This window comes from Eurytemora carolleeae, unplaced genomic scaffold, assembly GCF_000591075.1.
Source record: "Eurytemora carolleeae unplaced genomic scaffold, Eaff_2.0 scaffold58, whole genome shotgun sequence".
Classification (NCBI taxonomy): domain Eukaryota; kingdom Metazoa; phylum Arthropoda; class Copepoda; order Calanoida; family Temoridae; genus Eurytemora; species Eurytemora carolleeae.
In genome coordinates this window covers 291,830-317,410 of record NW_019396025.1, presented here as the reverse complement: position 1 = coordinate 317,410, position 25,581 = coordinate 291,830, and the positions used below count along the sequence as shown (strand labels likewise).

Genomic DNA, 25,581 nt, shown 5'->3' with positions numbered 1-25,581 from the left:
AACCAATCAAAAATCAAAACATATCTCTTCATAGTAGAATTCACAATAGGTTGAAGAATCATTTAAGCCACACATTTCAAGTATTAATTAATTCAATTAATCCTAACTTGTTTTATTTTGAAAAGTTTACACAAAGTATAGGATAAAAACAGAAATTCAAGTATTTAACAGAAAACAATTGTGTTATGTAAACTGGTGCTCATATAGTTTTATTCGTATATGATACACCAGAGCCCGCGATTTAAAAGCTTCGGCTCGAGTCTTAATTCCTTAAATGCAGCAATCTAAGACCCAATCTTAGACCCAACTCTGACGACAGCTTGTGTCACGTGATTGACAGCTGCGAGATCTTAGGCTCGACTTAAGGAGTTAGGCCCAATGAAAATAAAACCGACCTTGGTTGGTTTTAGTGAAGAATAAGGCTCAATGTTGGGACTTATTCTCATCAAAACCCGGAATGCACCAATTCCTACAATGAAAATCCGCCAAATACAACATTAAACCGGTTTTATGAACTAAATTCTGTTTAAAAATAGATGCAACTTAAATTCGAAAACCCGAGCCGTAAATAAGGCTCAACAACAGCTTAGACCCGAGTCGTATTTTCTTGAATTTTTTAAATCGCCGGCTCTGTAAAATTATATAGAATTTTTCTATCTTTATATTTGTGAAGTTATATTTGTGAAATAAGGAAAAGTCTTAATATCAATTTAAAAAAACCTATAATTTGTGGATATCTTAGAAACCGAACTCTAGACTCTAAGCTAATTATTAAGCAGTCCTATACTCCTATATGTATAAGGTGTTCTACAAAACAAAAGAACTAAAAAAACACTTTAAGAATTGTCTTTAATTTTTTAGTTTTGTACCTGCAAATATAGTATTAAACACTGCTCATTAAATTTTAAAAACATTGACCATGGGTTTGTTTATAAATATTCAAGAAAAGGTTTCATCAAGTCATTCTATTGAATTTAAGGCATCCAAATCACCCAAAATGATATATATTTCTACAGTGAAACCCTTCATAACGAATACATCGAAAGAATTCATCAAATGTCGTATTCTTCACTTTCTGATAATGGAATGTTGCAGATATTTAGTTTTTTAATTAAATGATTATATGAAACTCTTTAAAACTGTTCCCGCATATTCATGGCTATTTATTTATTTTCGCAAATACTGAAATTTACGTAATATAGTATAAAACCCATTGAAAAATTGTCAAGACGGCATTTGATAAATTCTTCCGATGTATTCGTTATTAAGGGTTTCACTGTAACAATATCAATTTTTTGTATGCTTTCAATGATAGGAATAGGTCTTTCAATTTCAACACTTTGGATGCTTTGGCCCTGTAGTAAAGCATCAAAAGTGTAATTTGAAAGAATCAAAATTAGCATTTGAAAGCATCAATCAATCACTCTTTTTCAGTCAAATTATGACTTTATAAACTAAGAATTAGGAAGCATTGCTTTTCCCTGTCCTTTTCGGATGGATTTAACACCAAAAAATGTTTTCTCATTCGGTTGTAAAACAAAATGAAAAAAAAATCCTTCATTTTTCTGGTCATAAAATCAATTTTGATGCTTTTAAGAAAAAACCCTAGAAAAGGCAAGTTTTGACAAGAAAGGAAGTATTTAATCATCATCATCACTGATCATTAAATTTAAAAAAAAACATTGACCATGGGTTTGTTTATAAATATTGAAGAAAGGGTTTCATCAAGCTCTCGTACAGAATACTTAATTAAGACACGTAGTTAAGGATAGTTTGTGTAGAGGGTGTCCCAGTATATATGGGGAATTGTGTGACGAATTAAAGATTTCGAGTGCGTCTTTAAGAAATAACTAGTATTGTTATGTTTTTTTGGGACTATTAAGTAATTTTAAGAAGAATATATCATTTCGTAAAATTGAGTATGGCTTCTGAAATTTTTCCTGGCAGAAAAGTTAGTTTTTTCGAGTATTATGGGTTTATTTTGGCGTTAAAGCTTGGAGATAGTCTAATATGATATGGGACGCTCTGCATAAGAATCGCAGAGTTGTTAATGTTTTTGTTTTTGTTTTTTTAAATCACGCAACCTTTAGTTAATGTTTTGCTGGTTTACTGTTCAGGATTTCTCGTAAACTCGAATTTCCACAAACTGAATTTTTTTAATCTCAATAATTTGCAGCCTGATGGTGTATACGTTTGGTATTTGAATCTTAGATTTGACAAAACTCATAGTTTGAAATATTTAAGGTCTACAACATAGAGTTTTAAAGATATATGGTTTAAAATATCAGAGTTGGTGGCAAATACTCAATTTCTTTCAGATATATCTAGATGAAATGTTCAAAACTGAAATTGGTCATAAAATAAAACTTATTAACGATGAAGTAAATTAAAGATTATCGCTTGAAAGAGGAGGGATGAAGGAAAACTTTACAGATTTTGATTTAATTGAAATACTTATCAAATATTATAAGCTTAAAGAGATTCTTTACCAAATTCAAAATACACTTATCAAATATTATAAGCTTAAAGAGATTCTTCGCTGAATTCAAAATTCAGTAAACTCCAATTTTTCAATTTTTGGAATTATTGAAATACAAAACTAAGTAGATCATATATCGCTAAACTATATTCCTATATGCTAATTACCACTTCACATCTTTATCTAAAAGCAAGTTATTTATAAAATGTACATTTCTAGGGTTACAAAAAAGTGTAAAAAATAAAAATTGATAACCTAGCTCAGAGGGCTACAAATTGTTATTGTGGTTGCGATCGTTAACGAAGCCTATGAGTTGAAAATCCCAAAATTGTTATTTTTCTTTTAATTAATAAAAGTTTTACTTGATCATGTACATAAGTTTTTCAGTTAGCTAAAATGCAAAGAGAAATAAGATTTTGTGCTGTAAGACAGAATAAAATTTCTTCAAGTAATAAATACAGTTGTCGCTTAGGTCTTATTCTTTCTGAACATTGTTTTGTACTTCATGAAACTAAGAATTACTTGCAAACATTTATTAAAACTATTTATTATTTATTTTACAGTATTATTTGATCACAGCCGACATTTCTTGTATTCTTTTCAGATAATTTTATTGCATTGATGGATTTCCTGATTGTTCCTCTTGGAGTAGAATAGATAAGGCTTTAATATAAGATTGTGCCATCTGAAGAGTTTCAATCTTGGATAGTTTCTTCTCTGCTCCTAGATCAGGAATATGCTCACGTAGTTTCTCAAAAGCATCATTTAATCCGTTCATTCTTTTTCTTTCTCTTAGGTTTGCTGCTCTTCTTCTCTTTACTACAGTATCAAGGCTTAGTCTCATCTGTTTCTCCTTCCACCTTGAGATAGGTTTAGAACCAACATGTTCCTCATACTCTGATCCTGTTCCTGAACTTGGGGAACTCATACAGTAGTCCTGGGTTCCTGGAGAGTATATATACTGTTCCTGAGGATATTCTGGGACATAACTATAGTTCTGGAACATGGTGTAGCTCTGATGGAACGTTTGGTTAAAGTATTGTTCTGCCTCCATTTTGTTGTTTATCGTCCACTCCCTTCTACGGTCAAGTTTAAACTGAGGACACTTGATGTTAACCCATCCTGGGTAAATAAACCCTGAAATAATTAAGATATAATCCCTGGTCTGTGATTGGTTGCGGGGTAAAGAAGGGAGGAGACTCGGTCAACTTCAACCAATCAGAGAAAAGGATAAAAATTTGGGTTATTACTCTCCTTTTTCCTCATTTTATTCGTTTAATCTTGCATTCATCTTTACTTTTACTCTATTCATTATTCTATTCTTTTAATCTTGCATTCATCTTTACTTTTACTCTATTCATTATTCTATTCTTTTAATCTTGCATCCATCTTTACTTTTTCTCTCTCAACATTGGAATCTCTTTTCTCTCTTAACATTGTAATCTCTTTTTCTCTCTCAACATTGTAATCTCTTTCCTCTCTCAACAGTGTAATCTCTTTTCTCTCTTAAAATTGTAATCTCTTTTCTCTCTTAACAGTGTAATCTCTTTTTCTCTCTCAACATTATAATCTCTTTTCTCTCTCAACATTGTAATCTCTTTCCTCTCTCAACATTGAGATCTCTTTTCTCTCTCTCAACAGTGTAATCTCTTTTCTCTCTCAACAGTGTAATCTCTTTTCTCCCTTAACACTGAAATCTCTTTTCTCTCTCAACATTGTAATCTCTTTTCTCCCTTAACACTGAAATCTCTTTTCTCTCTCAACATTGTAATCTCTTTTCTCCCTTAACACTGAAATCTCTTTTCTCTCTCAACATTGTAATCTCTTTTCTCCCTTAACACTGAAATCTCTTTTCTCTCTCAACATTGTAATCTCTTTTCTCCCTTAACACTGAAATCTCTTTTCTCTCTCAACATTGTAATCTCTTTTCTCCCTTAACACTGAAATCTCTTTTCTCTCTCAACATTGTAATCTCTTTTCTCCCTTAACACTGAAATCTCTTTTCTCTCTCAACATTGTAATCTCTTTTCTCCCTTAACACTGAAATCTCTTTTCTCTCTCAACATTGTAATCTCTTTTTCTCTCTCAACATTGTGATCTCTTTTCTCTCTCTCAATATTAAAATCTCTGTTCTCTCTCAACATTGGAATCTCTTTTCTCTCTTAACATTGTAATCTCTTTTTCTCTCTCAACATTGTAATCTCTTTCCTCTCTCAACAGTGTAATCTCTTTTCTCTCTTAAAATTGTAATCTCTTTTCTCTCTTAACAGTGTAATCTCTTTTTCTCTCTCAACATTATAATCTCTTTTCTCTCTCAACATTGTAATCTCTTTCCTCTCTCAACATTGAGATCTCTTTTCTCTCTCTCAATATTGTAATCTTTTTCTCTCTCAATATTGTTATTTCTTTTCTCTCTTATCATTGTGATCTCTTTTCTCTCTTAACATTGTAATCTCTTTTTTCGCTTAATTTTGTAATATCTTTTTTCTCTCAACATTGTAATATCTTTTCTCTCTTAACATTGTAATCTCTTTTCTCTCTTAACAGTGTAATCTCTTTTCTCTCTGAACATTGTAATCTTTTTTCTCTCTAAACATTGTAATCTTTTTTCTCTCTAAACATTGTAATCTGTTTTCTCTATGAACATTGTAATCTCTTTTCATCCTTTTCATTGTAATCTCTTTTCTTCCTTCACATTGTAATCTCTTTTCATCCTTCACATTGTAATCTCTTTTCTTTCTTCACATTGTAATCTTTTTTCTCCCTCCCTCACATTGTAAACTCTTTTCTCCCTCATACTGTAATCTCTTTTTTCCCTAATATTGTAATCTCTTTTCTCCCTCCCTCACAGTGTAATCTCTTTTCTCCCTCATATTGTAATCTCTTTTGTCCGTCACATTGTAATCTCTTTTCCGAGCGTTACGAATTTGTTGCTACCCTTTCTTTGCCTGTGTCAATTTTGCTATATGACAATTTTTCTTTATGACTATTTTGCTACATGATTTTGGCAATTTTAATTATTTGTCAAGTTGTAATCTCTTTTCTCTCATCATCATATCAATCCTTCGTTCTATTCAATTCTTTAAAACCATTCTTTCTATTCTTTGCTCTTCTTTACTCTTCTCTACTCTTATCTGCTCTTCTCAGCAATTTCTTAGATATTTAACCCCTCCCCCCCTTGTACCAGTATTACCCCCCCCCTCCCTCTCTAGACAGTAAACACTATCTAATGATATTTCTGCCTAATTGTGGTTATTTAACATATTTTCCATGTAGAGTATATATACTGTTCCTGAGGATATTCTGGGACATAACTATAGTTCTGGAACATGGTGTAGCTCTGATGGAACGTTTGGTTAAAGTATTGTTCTGCCTCCATTTTGTTGTTTATCGTCCACTCCCTTCTACGGTCAAGTTTAAACTGAGTATATTTCTGCCTAATTGTGGTTATTTAACATATTTTCCTTCTTTATTTACTTGTTTACAAGTTTATATTTGCTCCGTGTTCTTGTTTAGACCCGGAGCAGAGTCTGCTCCGTGTTCTTGGTTAGACCCGGAGCAGAGACGGCAGAGAAACCAAGTAACAAACCAACACATGATTGAAATAAACCACAAGGTTTGTTTTATACAGGGATAAGGACGGGAGGTCTGTATTATTGTTTTCAAGTTTTATTTGTCAAAAACCTCATTGATTTGGATACACGTGACAAACAATTTTATAATTGCCTTCACAAATATACTTCTTCATTTCATATTCTATGAAAGTATAGTAAATCACTTATTTCACAAAATGATAAACTTAATTTTGTTCCGATTAACGTCAAAACTGCTGAACTGATCGAGCCCAATTTTTTTTAATGGCAAATCACATGACCCTATAAAAGGTACCTGAACAGTTAAAATAAAACTGTTTTCCCTGAAAAAATGTCGATTAAAAATAATTAGAAATTTATATATCAAAGTTATTAGAAAAATCCGCAATTTACAATTTTACAATTGCGAAGAAAAATAGCCACTTTGTAAGCAACATTTAAAGGCTAAAATTGTTGAATGAAGAGGGGTGCGAAGCGCCCTAGAAACCTAGTTCTTTATATTTTACTTAATGGCTTACTTTGTCTGTTTTATTTTATATCCACATTACACCTATATTTTTAGTAATTTTGTTCGTTTATTTTTTGATCTCACACATGTTGAGCATGTGAAAATTCCAACATTTAAAACTATATTCTGTTGGAGATTTTTGAACCATGCTAAATTTTTATCCGAACAGAAAAAAAACGATCTTTTACAAATGTTTAGAAAAAACAATGTTGAAATTTGTCAAACTTGTCAGACTTTTGAAGAACCTTTCAAAAGTTTTACAAAAACGAACCATGCTAATAGCAAAGATGTGGCGTTTCCTCTTCATCAGCTGGCGGGCCGGGGGGGGGGGTCGGTCTGGATTTATTTGAGCCTTATTTACTAGTCTTTGTCATCTAGACTTGGCAATTATTTACCTGTGCAACTAGGATGCTATAACACAGGCAGAGTTCTGACTAGGTTGGCCGGCGTGACTCGCTGGGTGTGCATAGGACGGCCAGCATGGTTAGTTGCTCTACCAGGAGTACATAACATGAGCAGAGCTTTCTTCAGACCTTATATAGCTAGATACCCATGTGTGTGAAAAGAAATTTTTTGTAAGTTTATAAAAGGAAAGCACATTCCTATTTTTCTCAACTCAGTTTTATCTATCTTTCTAATTACCTATCTATCTATCTATCAATCTATCTATCTATCTATATATCTATCCATCCCTCTCAACATTATAATCTCTTTTCTCTCTCAACATTGTAATCTCTTTCCTCTCTCAACATTGAGATCTCTTTTCTCTCTCTCAATAGTGTAATCTCTTTTCTCTCTCAAAATGTAATTTCTTTTTTCTCTTAATTTTGTAATATCTTTTTTAAATCGCCGGCTCTGTAAAATTATATAGAATTTTTCTATCTTTATATTTGTGAAGTTATATTTGTGAAATAAGGAAAAGTCTTAATATCTCTTCTAACTGAGTGTCTGAATATATATATATATACATATATTTCAGTTTTTAACTTCACATTTTTTATTAAAAAAGAAGAAAAAAGAAGAAAAAAAAGAAAAAAAGAAAAAAAAAGAAAAAAGAAATACATAAATGTATTGATTTGATTGTTTTTTTAAACCATGAATTAAACATGTATAAACGTATAATATAGTTGATATTTTAAAAATAGTGTCCAAAGAAAAATATGTCCGCAAATCAGAAAAAAGAAAGAAAAAGGCTTCTTGGGTTTGAACGGATCCTAATAAAGGTTTAAGGGTCCCATTGTAAATCGGGCATTGCAATCATTGCATTTGTTTGCTTGTAGCTAGCACCTGATGAATGGACATGCAGCGTCTGCTTAGATAAAAAAATTGCTAAGAAAAAGAATCAAAACTCAACCCGTCAATTTCTTTATCCTTCCCTCACATCTTATAAACCCATTTCTCACCCCCTCCCCTCCCCTCCCCTTTATCCGATCAGTTGCCGCTTTGTCTTACTTTTGTAGATTATCTTAATTCTAAACCTATTCGATTTTTTAATTTAATAAAATCATTTTGAACGTTACGACACACTATTTTTAACTCTTTAAGCGGTTCATGACTCCATAATGTAATAATTATGAAATAATAAAGATATAATTTACTGTAATTAATGACAGTAAAGATCTAATCATCCCACTGTAGAATCCTATAAATATACCCTTTAAGAAACTAAGTAGTTTTCATCTCCTCTTATATCTGTTAACTAAACCACCCAATTCGTGTGCTGTCAGCTCACTAAGCATTTATCTGCATTTACGAATTCCTAAAAAACATTATGATAGACAAAGATAAACAGTAATAAACAGGAAGTTATTCAAATTTTTTTATCTTATTTTTTCTTCATATTTTTCCCTTATTTACAACTTAATACAATCTTTTTATTCTCAAATATTTCCAGTGCTAAGAACATTCCCGTTGTTCTGACGAGTTCCCAAATGAAAATTTGAGGCAACTCGGTCAAAGGGGTTTATGAAATATAATTGGACATCCAAACAGAAAACAGAGATTACTACTTTATATATATTAATGATGATGATGATAAAAATAAATATAATATTTATTAATATTAAAAATTATGATAGAATAACCTAACCATGATATTTACAATATTTCTCTAGATAATAAAATGGAATCACGCAAGGATTTTTTTTTAAATTGTGTCGATATTATTTTGATTTTTTGTAATATCTTTCATAAAATATTTGTCATTAAATCCCCGCTTCTTCTCCCCCTTTCATCCCTTCCCCGTCCCCCTTTTCTCCTGCCCTACCCAACCGTCTCCATCCATCCCCCGACACTCCCTTTGTTACGCAAATTCAGTAGGTCAAATAATTAATGTATTTCTTTAAAAAAATAGTTTTCAAATCCAATTCTAAAACTAATTACTGTGGATTTGTGTAAATGGTTGAAAAGCTGATGTTTAATCTACAGGACTGTTCACAATATTAATCTCATTATTCTTTCATTATAATGCAATCACGGGATGAATGGGTCACACCCTTTGTCGGTCAAATTAGAAACATTGGCGTTAACATCACTAGCATTGTCTTAACAGGACAAACTCACAAAGATTGAAAGCAGATTTATTTCATAAAATTCTTTTCAGATTTCAAGATATTTATCGACTGTAAGTTATTATAAATTAAGATATTTAAGAATGTTTAAAGTCCTCAAATATGTTTTTAGATCTGATAGTATATCAGCCGTGTGTAGAATTTGTCGATCTGATGAAGATTTCTCGGAATTTTTTCAAGATCGTCTTGAGATGGTTTGATCTGGTTATATGCAGGTTTATGACTGATGTATCTTGAGATAGGTTTAATATCGGGGAATATTTCACAGGGAAGGAAGATTCAAGGGTTGACCCACAGCTATCAATTCCATCAGCTCGGCGCCCCATCCTCAAATATATGTCTGAGAACTAGTCTGAGTGGAAGTGTGCCAAGATATACACAGGTTTAACCACCAAGGATAAAAATTCTAATTGTTTAAATTTAATCAGTCTTTTTTATAATGTTGTATATGAAATTATATGGCACTTTTTGGATAAAAAACCACTCTAATCCATCATGCACCAGATAGTCCTAGAGTTTGCTTTGCTACAATTGCTTTTAGATTTGAGATTATTTTGTTATTTTCGAACCCATTCAGATTTTTGCTTTTTTCTGCATACATCAAAAACCCTAATTTATGTACGTGATAATCAAGATAGGGATAAAAATACCCGTCTAAAAACTAAGAGTCTTTGCCACAGACTCAAATTTTCTAATCCACATATCTTTACAATGCAACCCGAGGGTGTATTCACAAACTTATTCGATCTAACAGAATTCATAATTTGAAATATCAAAGATCTACGACATTGGGTTGCAAAAATATAAGGCTTACAAAACTTGAGTTTGTTGCAATGACTTAATTCCTTTCAACTTGACTCATGATTTAATTCAACTATCTTGATTTCTTTTATCTTTTATCATTGATCCTTTCCTAAAATATTCTTTATTCTAATTGTTTTGAAATTAGAACTTACCGATCAAAGACGAATGTTGTAACTCCTAAATACCACAATTTTCTCATCCTATGAAGAATTATCCCGATCTTGAATAATTTAATCAATTATCATCGATCACTACTACTCTAGTTTCAATAGGTCGGTAGGAGTTCGCAATTGTTATTTAATTACAGTGGTTTCACTTCCGAGGTTTAATATCTGCTCTTAGATACTTATAGGACAGGTCAGAAATAAATGAAGAAACAAAATTTAAACAAAAAATAAATAAAATTTTAAAAAAATATTGAAAAAGGATGAGAAGAGATGAAAAGAGAGGAGAAGAGATGGGAAGAGACGAGAAGAGAAGAGAAGAGATAAGAAAAGACGAGAAGAGAAGAGAATAGAAAAGAAGAGAAGAGAATAGTATAGAAGAGAATAGAAGAGAATAATAGAGAATAGAATAGAATAGAAGAGAATAGAATAGAAGAGAATAGAAGAGAATAGAAGAGAATAGAAGAGAAGATAAGAGAAGATAAGAGAAGAGACGAGAAGAGAAGAAAAGAGATGAGAAGAGATGAGAAGAGAAGAGAATAGAAGAGAAGAGAATAGAGGAGAAGAGAATAGAAGAGAAGAGAATGGAAGAGAATAGAAGATAATAGAATAGAAGAGAATAGAAGAGAAGAGAAGAAAAGAGAAGAGAAGAGATGAGAAGCGATGAGAAGAGATGAGAAAAGATGATAAGAGATGAGAAGAGATGAGAAGAGAAGAGATGAGAAAAGATGAGAAGAGATGAGAAGAGATGAGAAGAGATGAGAAGAGATGAGAAGAGATGAGAAGAGATGAGAAGAGATGAGAAGAGATGAGAAGAGATGAGAAGAGATGAGAAGAGATGAGAAGAGATGAGAAGAGATGAGAAGAGATGAGAAGAGATGAGAAGAGATGAGAAGAGATGAGAAGAGATGAGAAGAGATGAGAAGAGATGAGAAGAGATGAGAAGAGATGAGAAGAGATGAGAAGAGATGAGAAGAGATGAGAAGAGATGAGAAGAGATGAGAAGAGATGAGAAGAGATGAGAAGAGATGAGAAGAGATGAGAAGAGATGAGAAGAGATGAGAAGAGATGAGAAGAGATGAGAAGAGATGAGAAGAGATGAGAAGAGATGAGAAGAGATGAGAAGAGATGAGAAGAGATGAGAAGAGATGAGAAGAGATGAGAAGAGATGAGAAGAGATGAGAAGAGATGAGAAGAGATGAGAAGAGATGAGAAGAGATGAGAAGAGATGAGAAGAGATGAGAAGAGATGAGAAGAGATGAGAAGAGATGAGAAGAGATGAGAAGAGATGAGAAGAGATGAGAAGAGATGAGAAGAGATGAGAAGAGATGAGAAGAGATGAGAAGAGATGAGAAGAGATGAGAAGAGATGAGAAGAGATGAGAAGAGATGAGAAGAGATGAGAAGAGATGAGAAGAGATGAGAAGAGATGAGAAGAGATGAGAAGAGATGAGAAGAGATGAGAAGAGATGAGAAGAGATGAGAAGAGATGAGAAGAGATGAGAAGAGNAGAAGTCATCCTTGACTGTAGATTTTACCACATAAATAAGACCCTTCTGTCTAGTTCACAGTGAGCATTTTTTTCTACTTGACATTGAAATTGTATTCATGAATAAATCATAAAGGCAATTCCAAAATATTTTTTTAAATGCTGAAAAACATGGCTGAAATTTCAGTCCAAAGTTACAGTTTAAATATTTTCTCTTATGAACTCAATTTACATTTTTAATTTTTAAAGGACTTGAGTCTTTTTAACAAACTCAAATTTTCTAAGCCATATTTTTTTGTTTAACCTGTTATGATGTAAACATTTTAAATTTTAAATTTATATTTTTGAATATAACATTAATAGTTTGAAATATCTAAGATCTACGACATTGGGTTGCAAAGATATCGGAATTAAAAAATTAGAGTTTGTGGCAAAGACACAACTCCATTATAGTGCCGCATGGTTTCACCGAAATTAAATGAATTAAAATTAAAATTAATTGCCTTGACTTCTTAAGAGCTAATATTAGAATATGGTTTGATGTTTGAGAAGGTTTGATCTAATATTGAAATCTGGGTTTTATGGTTTGAGAAGGTTTGATCTTATAATGCAATATTTTTGTTATGTTTGTTTGTTATGTTATGTTATGGTTATGGTTTGATCTAATAATAGAATATAATTTGATGTTTGAGAAGGTTTGTTCATTATTGTTTGATGGTTTGAGAAGGCTCATCTAATAAAAAATATAATTTGATGGTTTGAGAAGGTTTGATTATTATTGTTTGATGGTTTGAGAAAGTTTGATCATTATTGTTTGATGGTTCGAGAAGGTCTAATAATAGAATATGGTTTGATGGTTTGAGAAGGTTTGCTGAAAGGAGTTCAATGTTTAAGATGAACTCTCACGAGTGTAATCCATATTCTATGGAGACAAGTTGCTCTTATTGGTGCCGTCCCGCCCCTTGCATTACTAAACACCAAAATTACCCCACCCACAACCCCCCTCAATAGACATCCCCGCCGCAACCACTACCACTCCCTCCCCATCATCCCCTCCCCCTTTCCCAACTCTTGAAGTACAGAGTAGATGATTAGATTGAGATGAAAAATATTGCTCAGTTTTATTTTGTACTTCGAACTGGTCGGACGTGAACTTTCTAATTTTTTCAACATGGAGGCAGAACAATACTTTAACCAAACGTTCCATCAGAGCTACACCATGTTCCAGAACTATAGTTATGTCCCAGAATATCCTCAGGAACAGTATATATGCTCTCCAGGAACCCAGGACTACTGTATGAGTTCCCCAAGTTCAGGAACAGGATCAGAGTATGAGGAACATGTTGGTTCTAAACCTATCTCAAGGTGGAAGGAGAAACAGATGAGACTAAGCCTTGATACTGTAGTAAAGAGAAGAAGAGCAGCAAACCTAAGAGAAAGAAAAAGAATGAACGGATTAAATGATGCTTTTGAGAAACTACGTGAGCATATTCCTGATCTAGGAGCAGAGAAGAAACTATCCAAGATTGAAACTCTTCAGATGGCACAATCTTATATTAAAGCTTTATCTATTCTACTCCAAGAGGAACAATCAGGAAATCCATCAATGCAATAACATTATCTGAAAAGAATACAAGAAATGTCGGCTGTGATCAAATATCAAAATATTGCTATGTTTGTATTGATATCTTATAGTATATTATAATTATATGTATAAATAAAATAAAATCTTTCACTCTGCCTTTGTTTTTTACTTTTAGGATGACATATATATTTTTTATTCATTTTGGTTTTTGAACTATCATAAGAAAAAGAAATACAGACCACATGTTCGAAACCGGCCGTAGCTATGTTGTAAAAGTACAAAAATTCCTTGAAATTTATCGAATTCACTTTAAAAAATGTTAATAAGAAATGTGAAAAATTCGTGTACGGGAATACACTGCCTGACAATTTCAATATCAGTTTAAAGACAGAAAACATGGATATTTTAGTTAAGATTTGTCCCCCATATTTTATTTAATAATTGCCCGCCATATTTTAGTTAAGATTTGTCCGCCATATTTTAGTTAAGATTTGTCCGCCATATTTTAGTTAAGATTTGTCCGCCATATTTTAGTTAAGATTTGTCCGCCATATTTTTATTAAGATTTGTCCGGCTTTAGGTATCGTACGTGCAAGGTTAACCAGAAAGGATGAGACTTAAATGACGACCTGAAACTCTCTAAATATAACGATCTGACAAAGTTGAATATTGTTAATTTTTGCAACAAAAATAGGATTAAATAAATTGATTAAAAACTAGGATTAACTTATTTGACTAACAAAGGCAAGTTTACAGATGCATGAAGGAGGAAAAGGATTAAATAAGTTCCCTTCACTCTTTAAAGCCTCGCCCTTTATGGATAATTCTGTACTATCATACACACACCACGTTGCTTGTCTGTCTGTCTGTTTGTTTGTTAAATAACCGTTATAAAACGGCTAAACCGATCGAGGCCAAATTTTTTTAGGCAGGTTTTTGGCTGGTCAAAGTTGACAAGTTTTTCCTGGAAAAAATGTCGAAAGGAATTGAGCCTGTGCCACAAACTCAAATTTTCTAATTACCTATATCTCTGAAACTTGATGGTGTAAACCTTTGACATTTAAAGCTTAGATTATTTGATCTAACAGATATCATAGTTTGGAATATCTAAGGTCTATACATTGGTTGCAAAGATATTGGGATTAGAAAATCAGAGTTTGTGGCAAAGACTCAATTCATCATTTTGAAAAGCGCGCCAATTTTAACAGAAAAATCTGCGAAAGTTTTATTTCGTCGCTCTGCTTTATATTAAAGTTAGAATAAAGTCTTCAACCTGTTCATGTATAATCTGTTTAAGAAAATCATTTTGAACTGAAAATTATAGTTTTATTTGACTAGAAGAAATTTAATTTTTTAAGATGATAAAATCTCTATAATTTGTGGATTTTTGATATTTTGCACACGAGCTTTTACCTATTACCGTTTTGAAGCGTGCTAGAGGTCCAGTGGGTAAAAGGGGTGGGTAGGCATTGATCAACAAAGTGGGTTATCCATGATCACATTATCAAATAAAAAAAATCCTGTTCAATTTTACATAAAGGGTGTCATATTAGATCGTCAATGGGTCTAAATTACGATTTTCGGGAAAAATCAGAAAACTTAAGAAGTTTGAATCATTTTGAAAAATTGAATAAGGCTGACATAAAAGTTTTTTTTTCAAAAAATGCTAGGTTTTTTGAGTATTATGTGTATATTTTAGCGTTAAAGCTTGGAGATAATCTAATATGATATGGGACGCTCTGTATTGAAGCTTTTCTAGAGAGAAGTCATCCTTGACTGTAGATTTAAACATATACTGCAGGGGCTGTCAGCGTAGTTTCCATGTCCTATTCACAAAGGTATCTTTAAAAGGTTTGTCTGGTCAAGTTTGTTTCTTTAAATCGTAAATTTTCATTTACGATTTCTCTTCTAAATTTGACTTGAGCATTTTTACCCTATAAAGAGCAATGGAGAAATTATCATAAATAAACACTTTTCGAGTCAGACAACGGTGGTATCTTCCACATTCTTCCGATTATGGTTTTAAGGGTACCGTTGTAAGTCTTTCCATGGAGGGTCACTTGAAATTGTACTGACAGTCCCTCTAATCTGCATGCAAAGAATAGTATGAAGAAAGGGAGTGAGAAAGAGAAAGAATGTAGTGTGAGAAATTACGGATATTCATCTTAGGAAAGGATATTATTGGAGGGGGGAGCGGGGAGCGGGGATATTTAGAAGAGACGTTTTCTGAAGAGAAAATCGTTGACATTGAAATATTTTGCAACGTTTTTTAACTTGGCAGCCCGGCTTCTTGTGTTACAAGATTATTTGCAAATTTTGATGATTTACCGAATAACAATATAATATTAGACACACAGATACAGACAGCTATAATAATATAATATTAGACACACAGATACAGACAGCTATAATAATATAATATTAGACACACAGATACAGACAGCTATAATAATATAATATTAGACACACAGATACAGACAGCTATAATAATATAATATTAGACACACAGATACAGACAGCTATAAAAACGTAATCTTTCCCAACCGGGTCAACTTTAAAGTTTTGATTTCATTTCACCATTCTTGTTTAGCTTTAGTTCTTGAGAGGTAATTGACAAAATGATTATTAATTTTTGCGTTAGAACTTGTAACTTCTGGATCTCTGTGTATAATATAGGTAGCGAAGAAGTGAAAGGGTGGTCTTCGCGTCATTTAGACAAATTTTAAAATTCAAGGGTAGTCATCACTGACATTAATAGCGGGGGGAGGAGAGTCTTCGATTTTAGGATTTTTTTCTTCAAAACAGTTTTTGCAATTTTTATTTTACGTTTATTTATTTGCAGAGTTGTTCACAAAAGATGAAACAAAATATGAAACAAAATATAAAACAAAAGATGAAACAAAATATGAAACAAAAGATGAAACAAAATATGAAATAAAATATGAATCAAAATATGAAACTAATTATGAAACTTAATATGAAACAAAATATGAAACAAAATATGAAACAAAATATGAAACAAAATATGAAACAAAATATGAAACAAAAGATGAAACAAAATATGAAAAATATAAAACAAAATATGAAACAAAATATGAAAGAAAAGATGAAACAAAATATGAAACAAAAGATAAACAAAATATGAAACAAAATATGAAACAAAATATGAAACAAAATATGAAACAAAAGATGAAACAAAAGATGAAACAAAATATGAAACAAAATATGAAAATAGGAAAGAAAAGATGAAACAAAATATGAAACAAAATATGAAAAAAAGATTAAACAAAAGATGAAACAAAATATGAAAAAAAGATTAAACAAAAGATGAAACAAAAGGAAAACTTAAAATCAGGCAAAAACAACTTTCTCTCGTTTGAAATTGATAAATCGATAAAGGCTGCAAAGATATAAGGATTAGAAAATTACAGATTGTGGCGGGTAGTCAGTTCCAAGGTTATAATGCAAGGAAAGTTATTTCCGAGATGTACGCATCTTTTGTACTGCAGTGTACTGTCTCTGGGCGGTAATGTAAACATAAGACGGATGTAGAAACCTGACATCGGATCCATCTTCCACATAAAAAATCACAGTAATATTCTGGTCAAAGGAAACTATTATGTAAATTATCAAAATGATCAAAATTTAATGCTTTTTAACCTCCTCAGATACTAAACGAACACTGATGTATCTATTTTTGTTTTCAAATACCGCCCAGAGAGAACTGGTTTCAATGTGTACGCAGAGTATACGCAACTCCAATTAACTTTCCTTGCATTATAACCTTGGTCAGTTCCTTTGGTTTAGACTAAGCTAAATATATATATATACAGATAGCTGTAGAGAACCAGAAGTTCCAGAAATGATACTGAATACAGATATGTACGTGCAGATAACCCTGTATTTTCTTTGCTTTGGAGAAGAAGAGGGGGGGGGGGGTCTTATAGTCTACTCTATTTATTAATGCGTATCGTCCTCCTTCCTCTTTATCTATATTGTATTTTTTATTAGTCACCATATTTTCCGTGTTCGTTATTAAATTAAACAATGAATATGTAAAAACTTTATTCTGCAAGACCCAACACAGAGATTAATAGGATCATAAAAGTTTTTTTTCTAAAGCTATTCACTAGCATGTTTTTTATTTCTTAATGTCTTCAAAATCCTATATTTTTTTAATATATCTCCTATTTTTAAAGAGCAAAAATCTAATCAACTCAGGGATAAATTAAATCCGAAGCGAATTATTGATGAAAATGTTACAAAAAAAAAACTTAATTATTTTGTTTTTCTCTTAGGTGTGCGTAAAAACAAAATTAGAGGAACTATGAGGAACTGAGTGTGCGGGGGGTTTTAATCATTAATTCTTTAAAGATTGAACACTTCTGAACTTTAAAACGTTAAACCCCCAAGAGAAAAAGTATAAATCGATTTAAATTTGTTACTTCAAAAGCTTCTATTTTTGACATTTAATCCAAAGAGAATTTTTATTTAATAATCTTGAATTAACTATATATCTATCTATCTATCTATCTATTTACAACTATCTCCAGTCAGTGAAACAAGTTTCCTCTGTAAAATAAGTTAAGAAATAACCAAGCTATCTATCTAGCTATTACTCAGGCTCTAAATGCCACAAAGGGACACAAGCGTAGCTTATCAATCTAGCTATTACTCAGGCTCTAAATGCCACAAAGGGACACAAGCGTAGCTTATCAATCTAGCTATTACTCAGGCTCTAAATGCCACACAGGGACACAAGCCCTCAGATGAAGAACCAAAATGGTGACAACTTTAACCAATTTGGTTAAATCTGTGGAACCTGTGGTTCTCTGGTTCTCTCAGGATATTGCGTAATTTGGTAATTACACTCCAACTCAGGATTGAAAGGGATTAAAGAATTAATGAGGGCAGGGGTAAAAACCAATTATATCATGGCTATTTAAAGATTTTACTAAGTCCGTAGACACTTTAACTGGGTTCTCGGTGATATTTGGTTGATAGGGAGGGGATGGAAAATTTGAATAGCAAGGTGATATATGATAGAAACTAATTGCTGAATGAGATTTTTAAATATAATAAAGGGTATTAACAGTTAGGGGCAAAGGGGGAGGAAAAGGTGCAATGCCCACCTACTATAATTCCACCTTTTTTTGATTTATAGGTTCATAGGATTAAAATACTAGGATGTGATGAAAGATTAGAATACTAGGATGGGAAGAAGGATTGGAATACTAGGATGGGATGAAGGATTAGAATACTAGAATGGGATGAAGGATTAGAATACTAGGATGGGATGAAGGATTAGAATACTAGGATGGGATGAAATATTAGAATACTAGGATGGAATAAAGGATTAGAATACTAGGATGGGATGAAGGATTAGAATACTAGGATGGGATGAAGTATTAGAATACAAGGATGGAATGAAAGATTAGAATACTAGGATGGGATGAAAGATTAGAATACTAGGATGGGATGAAAGATTAGAATACTAGGATGGGATGAAAGATTAGAATACTAGGATTGGATGAAATATTAAAATACAAGGATGGGATGAAAGATTAGAATACTAGGATGGTATGAAAGATTAGAATACTAGGATGGGATGAAATATTAGAATACAAGGATGGGATGAAGGATTAGAATACAAGGATGGGATGAAAGATTATAATACTAGGATTGGATGAAAGATTATAATACTAGGATGGGATGAAGGATTAGAATACTAGGATGGGATGAAAGATTAGAATACTAGGATGGGATGAAATATTAGAATACAAGGATGGGATGAAAGATTAGAATACAAAGATGGGATGAAGGATTATAATACTAGGATGGGATAAAGATTGCTTCCCAACCCAATGTCGTAAACATTAGATATTTCAAACTATGAATATTGTTACATAAAATAATCTAAGTTTGAAATATTAAAGATTTACACTGTCAGTTTGCAAAGATATAGGAATTAGAAAATTTGAGTTTGTGGTAAAGAAAGACACAATTCCTTTAGCAAGATGATAAATTATCTACTGTCTAATTAAGAAAAAAACTAAAAAAGTGCATATTTCTTTTGACTGGTTGTATGCAAATAATTGCAAAAACATGTGCAATCCGTTTCCTTATGTCATAGGCTTTCCAAAAAGCTAAAAATGATCAAAATCTGACAACTGAAAATGGGTTAAAACAAAGATTAGTTTGTCACCGGAAAAAGTAGTCATTCAGACAGTGTGGGAGGGCTATGGGTATTCATGAAAAGTAAGAAAATTTTAGCAGCCTCAGACCAATCCATTTGGAGTTATGTTAAAAAAAAACTAAAGAGGGGGGGGGGTTAAATTGCCCCACCCCAGCAGGAATAAGGTTAAACGCAGGTTTTATAGTCCCCCCCCCTCTCCTTACACAATTCCAGTACCACCTAGATTGCGCTTCCCTCGTTTGATTACGAAGTGGAAAGATTGAAGTAAGATTGCATCTAATTAAGAAGTTTTTAAATCATTTAACCAAAGGATTAAAATTCCGCCCCAAAAGATGTGGTATAGAGGGTACCCGGAGCAGTATCTGGATTATTTATCACCAAGGACAAGGATTGAAAGCGTATCTCCAGGATCTGATGAGGAACCGACTCCAATTATATATACAAGGGGATCATTCATCTTAATTTCTTAATTAATGAGATGATAATGAGAGATAATGAGATTCCTCTCAATATCCTATACTTTTTGCAATTTGCAAATCAGAATGCACAAAATTACATTGTTGATACAATATGTATAGCAAAATGTATTCAACTGCAATAAACGTAATTTTAGAGAGAAACCACTTTGTTCATTACAGTTTGTAGCAAGCAGAATACAATCTCTACATTTAAACTAATTGCAGACTTTAACTAATTTGAGACAGAAATACTGCAGAGTGCAATAAACTGCACTTACCTGCAATGCCTGTAGTAAATGCCGTACTCTTAAAAGTGTGTCCCCCAAAATGTATCAGTCCAGGCACAACTCGTCCGCTATCCCAGTCAACCAGGATACAACCCACCTGGCCGGCTCTAAATGCCACAAAGGGACACAAGCTTAGCGTATCAATCTAGCTATTACTCAGGCTCTAAATGCCACAAACGGACACAAGCAGAGTATCAATCTAGCTATTACTCAGGCTCTAAATGCCACAAAGGGATACAAGCGTAGCTTATCAATCTATTTATTACTCGGGCACTAAATGCCACAAAGGGACACAAGCGTAGCTTATAAATCTAGCTATTACTCAGGCTCTAAATGCCACTCAGAGACACAAGCATAGCTTATCAATCTAGCTATTACTCAGGCTCTAAATGCCACAAAGGGACACAAGCATAGCTTATCAATCTAGCTATTACTCAGGCTCTAAATGCCACAAAGGGATACAAGCATAGCTTATCAATCTAGTTATTACTCAGGCTCTAAATGCCACAAAGGGACACAAGCGTAGCTTATCTATCTATTTATTACTCAGGCACTAAATGCCACAAAGGGACACAAGCGTAGCTTATCAATCTATCTATTACTTGGGCACTAAATGCCACAAAGGGACACAAGCGTAGCTTATCAATCTAGCTATTACTCAGGCTCTAAATACCACACAGGGACACAAGCGTAGTTTATCAATCTAGCTATTACTCAGGCTCTATAAATGTTACAAAGGGACACAAGCTTAGCTTATCAATCTATCTATTACTCAGGCTCTAAATGACACACAAGGACACAAGCTTACTTATCCAGCCCTTAATCAATCTTTACCCTGTAACGACTAACGAGGCATGATCTCAACCCGACTTATTTCAACGAGGTACAATTACTCTATACTGTAATCAAAGCGGAGATCTGATTCTAACTAATTGTATTTAAGGTTACAAGTTAAATCAATAGACATAATGACATACAGCACAATCAGAAAAAGTCGTAATTTAAGATATACGTCGTTTTTTATTTTTGATTATAAATAAATGTAAAATGTTTAAAAAAATGATGTATACGTCATATAAGCTTTCCAAAATGGAATCTGGCATCTTAAAAATTGACGGGGATATTTAGGAAATTTATATATTTTAAATCATTTCAAACTTCTTAATATCTCCGTCAATTTAAACCAAGACTTGGACTAGCTGTAGGTAGTTCAGTAATCTCTCAAATTTATTAAATTTGTTCCCAGGATGTTTATATGGCACGGGTTGTTTGTATCTAGGTTGTATGAAGCACAGGGTTGTATTTTTCCAGGTTGTATATGGCACGGGTTGTATTTATCCAGGTTTTATATGGCACGGGTTGTATGTATCCAGGTTGTATATAGCACGAGTTGAATTTCTCCAGGTGTATATAGAGAAGTATATTCTCCACCTGCAGTTTATGTCTGTACAGCAAATGACACCAACTCATCCCTGGAAAATCTTTTACTTCTCTACCATTTGCATCCCCCTCTTCCCCCTAGATCTATGTTAAGTGTGCAGTATACACGAATAATCAGATAAGAATAATTTATTAATAAAACTGGATTAAATTATTAAACTATTAACTAATTTGTCAGAGTTATCTATAGAGATATTATTAATTTTAAAAGTATACTACGTTTCTGAAAACAGGAAACGTTTCTTCAATAAAAGTCTGCAGAAATTAACAAACTGTTATGAAAGAATTAAATTTTTTAGACTAAATTTTTTTTGTGTTTTACATGGAAATAAAAACCTGAAAAGTTAAGAAACGTAAATAAGTTTAGGTGAAAGGGATGAGTTTTTAATGACCATTAAAAAAGTGTTAGAAACGATTTACAACTTAACCCTGTCAGATCCTTCATCCGAATGAGTCAGTTTTTATTTGGAAAGGGATTCGTGGATTTCTACAGCAAACAGGCAAAATTTTGAATTCTGTCCTTCATCCTTTAAAGGGACTGTAAGTGTAATTTCAAGTTACCCTCAATGCAAAGATGGCAATGCCCGATTTACAACGGTACCCTTGAAACCTTAATCTGATCAAAAATGTGGAAGATCCTGTCGATTTTCTGACTCGAAAATTGTTTATTTCTGTGAATTAATCCATTGCTTCTAAATAAACAAAAAATGCGCAAGTCACTTTCACAGAAAAACTGAAAATAAAAAATAAAGGAACAAAAACATTGATATCTAATTCATAGTTGACAAATTTAAATGCATTACTTTTACGACTTTGATCTCCCCTCGCATTCATTTCAACCCAAGAGTGTGTGAGAAAAGAATGCTAGTTTGGTTGTATTTAATTGCCTTTAAAAAGCATCAAAGATTTTAATATTTCAATCTAAAATGAAAGCAACTGATTATTGGCTTACAAACTCTAATTTTCTAATCATTATACACAAGCTCGTATTCAAGGGATTGGGGGATATGGGGGATCAGCACCCTCTCCCTCCCCTGGATCAGTGAAATCTATGGTTTGCCTGGGGGGATTTTGGGTTACAATTTGTTATGAGCCCCCCCCATAAAAGAAAAAAATGTAAGCCCACTGGACGAATTTCTGACTACGCTCCCATAATTATACATATTTTTGAAACCTGATATCGTATTCCTTTGATATATCAAACTATGAATTCTGCCAAAGGTCAAATAGCCAAAGTTCAAAATAGCAAAGGTTTACACTGCCAGGTTGTAAAGGGATTTTAAGGCGATTATCGATTTCTTTTTCGTTTGATTAGAATGCTTTGTGATTATATTCCCTTGGTTTAAATACAGTCACCGTCGTATACATCAAAACAACAAAGACGACTTTCTATTTTAATTTTCATTGCTAAATTTGGAATCAAAATGAAAAGTCGTCTTCATTGTATTGATATAAGCACTGACCAAGCTTTAGCTAAATATAATTTGTATATAGATATATAAAATTACTTAATGTAATATTGAATTCAGAATTAGAAACAGCTGATCCGAATCAGGGGGAAACAGGTCCAATAGGGGGAATAAACTTGAAACCATGGAAACTGGCAGAAAACAACTATATATCTATCTATCTATCTATCTATTTACAACTATCTCCAGTCAGTGAAACAAGTTTCCTCTGTAAAATAAGTTAAGAAATAACCAAGCTTTGTTGTGAAAAAGGAAAAATGTCCGGGGAAAGTAAAAATGTCCAGGAAAAAGTAAAAATGTCTAGGAAAAAGTAAAAATGTCTAGGAAAAAGTAAAAATGTCCAGGAAAAAGTAAAAATGTCCAGGATAAAGTAAAAATGTCCGGGAAAAAGTAAAAATGTCCAGGATAAAGTAAAAATGTCCGGGAAAAAGTAAAAATGTCCGGAACTGAAATGCTGAATCTCGGACAATATTCAAGTATAGTCCACTACATTAGGTTTGATGAACGAGATGTTCCATTAAACTGTATATTCGACCTAGAACCTAGAAGAATAGAAGCTGGAGGATCAGGTAGTGTGCTGGGACGAGAGAGGACCAAGTACTACCGAAGGCCTGCTGGATGCGGTCAACTCCCCTCCCTCCCTGTGATCAGGTATGCCGATGATGTACACCAAGGCCCTGATGTTCATATTGCTGAGTATCTATCTCAGAGGGATAGTTATATCAACCCCAGGTCCCAGTCTCAGTGCTCTATAGCAACTCAGACAGATTATAGAGAATCTGAATCCCAAACACTTCCCGTATCCCCGGAAACCCGGGTTGGTCCGTATCCACAATATCCTCAAACCGTGAATACACAATCAGATCTGGACTATGTACAGCGGGTTAGATCTCTACAAGAAACAGATGAGAATGTGGAAGGATATCTAGAGGAGAAGGTTCTGCTTGGTGTGGAGGGAGAAGAGAGGTTCTTCAAGGTAGAGATGGGCACATTCGTTCGTTTTTTTAATCGTCCAAAAATGTCTTAGTTCGTTTTCAAAATTATTGTTCATTTTTCATCTATTTCGTTCGTTTTGTCACTGAATGATCGTTCAGTAAAATCGTTTGTTCAATAAAATCGCTTGTTCGAAAAAAATGTTCATTCATTATAAACTATGTTTTTCGAAAAATTTAGTTCCAAAAAATTGTTCGTTCAGTAAAATTTTTTTTGTCTTATCTAAATCTTTTGGAAAATTCGCTCGTTCAGATATCGTTTTTACAAGTTAGTTCGAACAATTTTAAATGGTTATTTTTTTCGTTCATTCATCGTTCTTTTTTTCTGAACGACACCCTTTTTTACGAGAAATTTAGGTTCGTTCTCAAAAACTTCGTTCTTTTAAGGAAATGATGCCCATCTTTACTTTAAGGAATCCAGGTCTATCAGAGAACAGGAGATGGATGGGTTTATCAAGGGGTGGAACCGATTATCCAATGCAAGGTTAGAGGAGAAACTTTCCAGGTTGTGGACCTCCAAACAACTAGAAAATGAGAGAAAATTCTCCAAGATGAGAAAGGTTCATGAGAAGGAAGTAAGACAGTTAGAAAAAATGAGTGAGAATCAAGGAGAAGGGACAAAACGTCAGCTTGATCCTAGAGTACTGTTAAAATATGAATACGCCTCAGCTCCAACCAAAGCAAAACAGATTGGACACATTCTTGGAGGGTTGACCAGTAGCTATCTTGATACATTCGAGGGATTGGATGAAATAGAAAAAATCATTGGAGCCAGAAAATCCAGTCATGCCAGTTTTGACAAGATAGAAAAGAAAACAGACCAAAATGCGGAAAAGAGTTTAAAAATAAAATCCAACAGAAAAAATCAACCTGCAACCTCAATACTGGAAGATTTTAAGATTGCTGTCAGACCTCAAACCCCTACTATTGATGAAGATACTGATACAGATGTGTTCCAAGCAGCTCTTATAATACAGAAAACTGTCCGAGGGAGAGCTGATCAGATCAGAATGCAGAGAGAATTAAAACTAAACCAGGATCTTATCCAGGAACTTAGAGAGCAATATCCCATAACACCAGGGGAGCAATCTAAAGGGTCTACACAGAGATCAGAAAACCAGGATGAACAGCTCCAGGCTGAAGATAGGATTGAAGAGTTCTTGTCCAGAATAGAGTCAGATACCCTGGGTAAAATGATAGACTACCTTAGTTTTGAACTGACTCATAGTGTGATAACTCCAAGAGCTCAGGATATCCTTGAACTGGACAATATGGAGAGGGATAAAAGACGGGAGGAGAAGCAGAACCAGTTGTATTCTCAGATCCTTCAGGTCACACGATCAACGGTCAACTTATACCTGGACCAACTTCTTCTCTCTACAGTGTATAAGGCAGGAGACATATCTTAATTATTTGTAAAATATTTTCTGGGTTTTAGATAAAAACTTTTTTTATAGAAAAGCATTGATGGTTAAAGCATGCACAATGCACATTCTGGGGCGTATTCAGGAATTTGTCCAGGGAGGGGCTTAAATTTTTTATATTTAA

General features: G+C 33.1%; 3 protein-coding genes across 3 annotated transcripts; 2 read left to right on the top strand and 1 right to left on the bottom strand.

The window, feature by feature from the left end:
* Positions 1-3,052: 3,052 nt before the first annotated feature.
* Positions 3,053-3,552, bottom strand: LOC111711079 (protein atonal homolog 7-like). The gene has a single exon (XM_023485364.1). The coding sequence runs from the start codon at positions 3,531-3,533 to the stop codon at positions 3,090-3,092; it is 444 nt and encodes a 147-aa protein (XP_023341132.1). The 5' UTR covers positions 3,534-3,552; the 3' UTR covers positions 3,053-3,089.
* Positions 3,553-12,743: 9,191 nt separating this feature from the next.
* Positions 12,744-13,303, top strand: LOC111710995 (protein atonal homolog 7). The gene has a single exon (XM_023485249.1). The coding sequence runs from the start codon at positions 12,778-12,780 to the stop codon at positions 13,219-13,221; it is 444 nt and encodes a 147-aa protein (XP_023341017.1). The 5' UTR covers positions 12,744-12,777; the 3' UTR covers positions 13,222-13,303.
* A 10,120-nt stretch (positions 13,304-23,423) lies between these two features.
* Positions 23,424-25,442, top strand: LOC111709682 (cilia- and flagella-associated protein 91). The gene is made up of 2 exons (XM_023483566.1): positions 23,424-24,017; positions 24,447-25,442. Exons 1-2 carry the CDS (start codon positions 23,478-23,480, stop codon positions 25,440-25,442), a joined length of 1,536 nt encoding a protein of 511 aa, XP_023339334.1. The 5' UTR covers positions 23,424-23,477.
* The last annotated feature ends 139 nt before the right edge of the window (positions 25,443-25,581 follow it).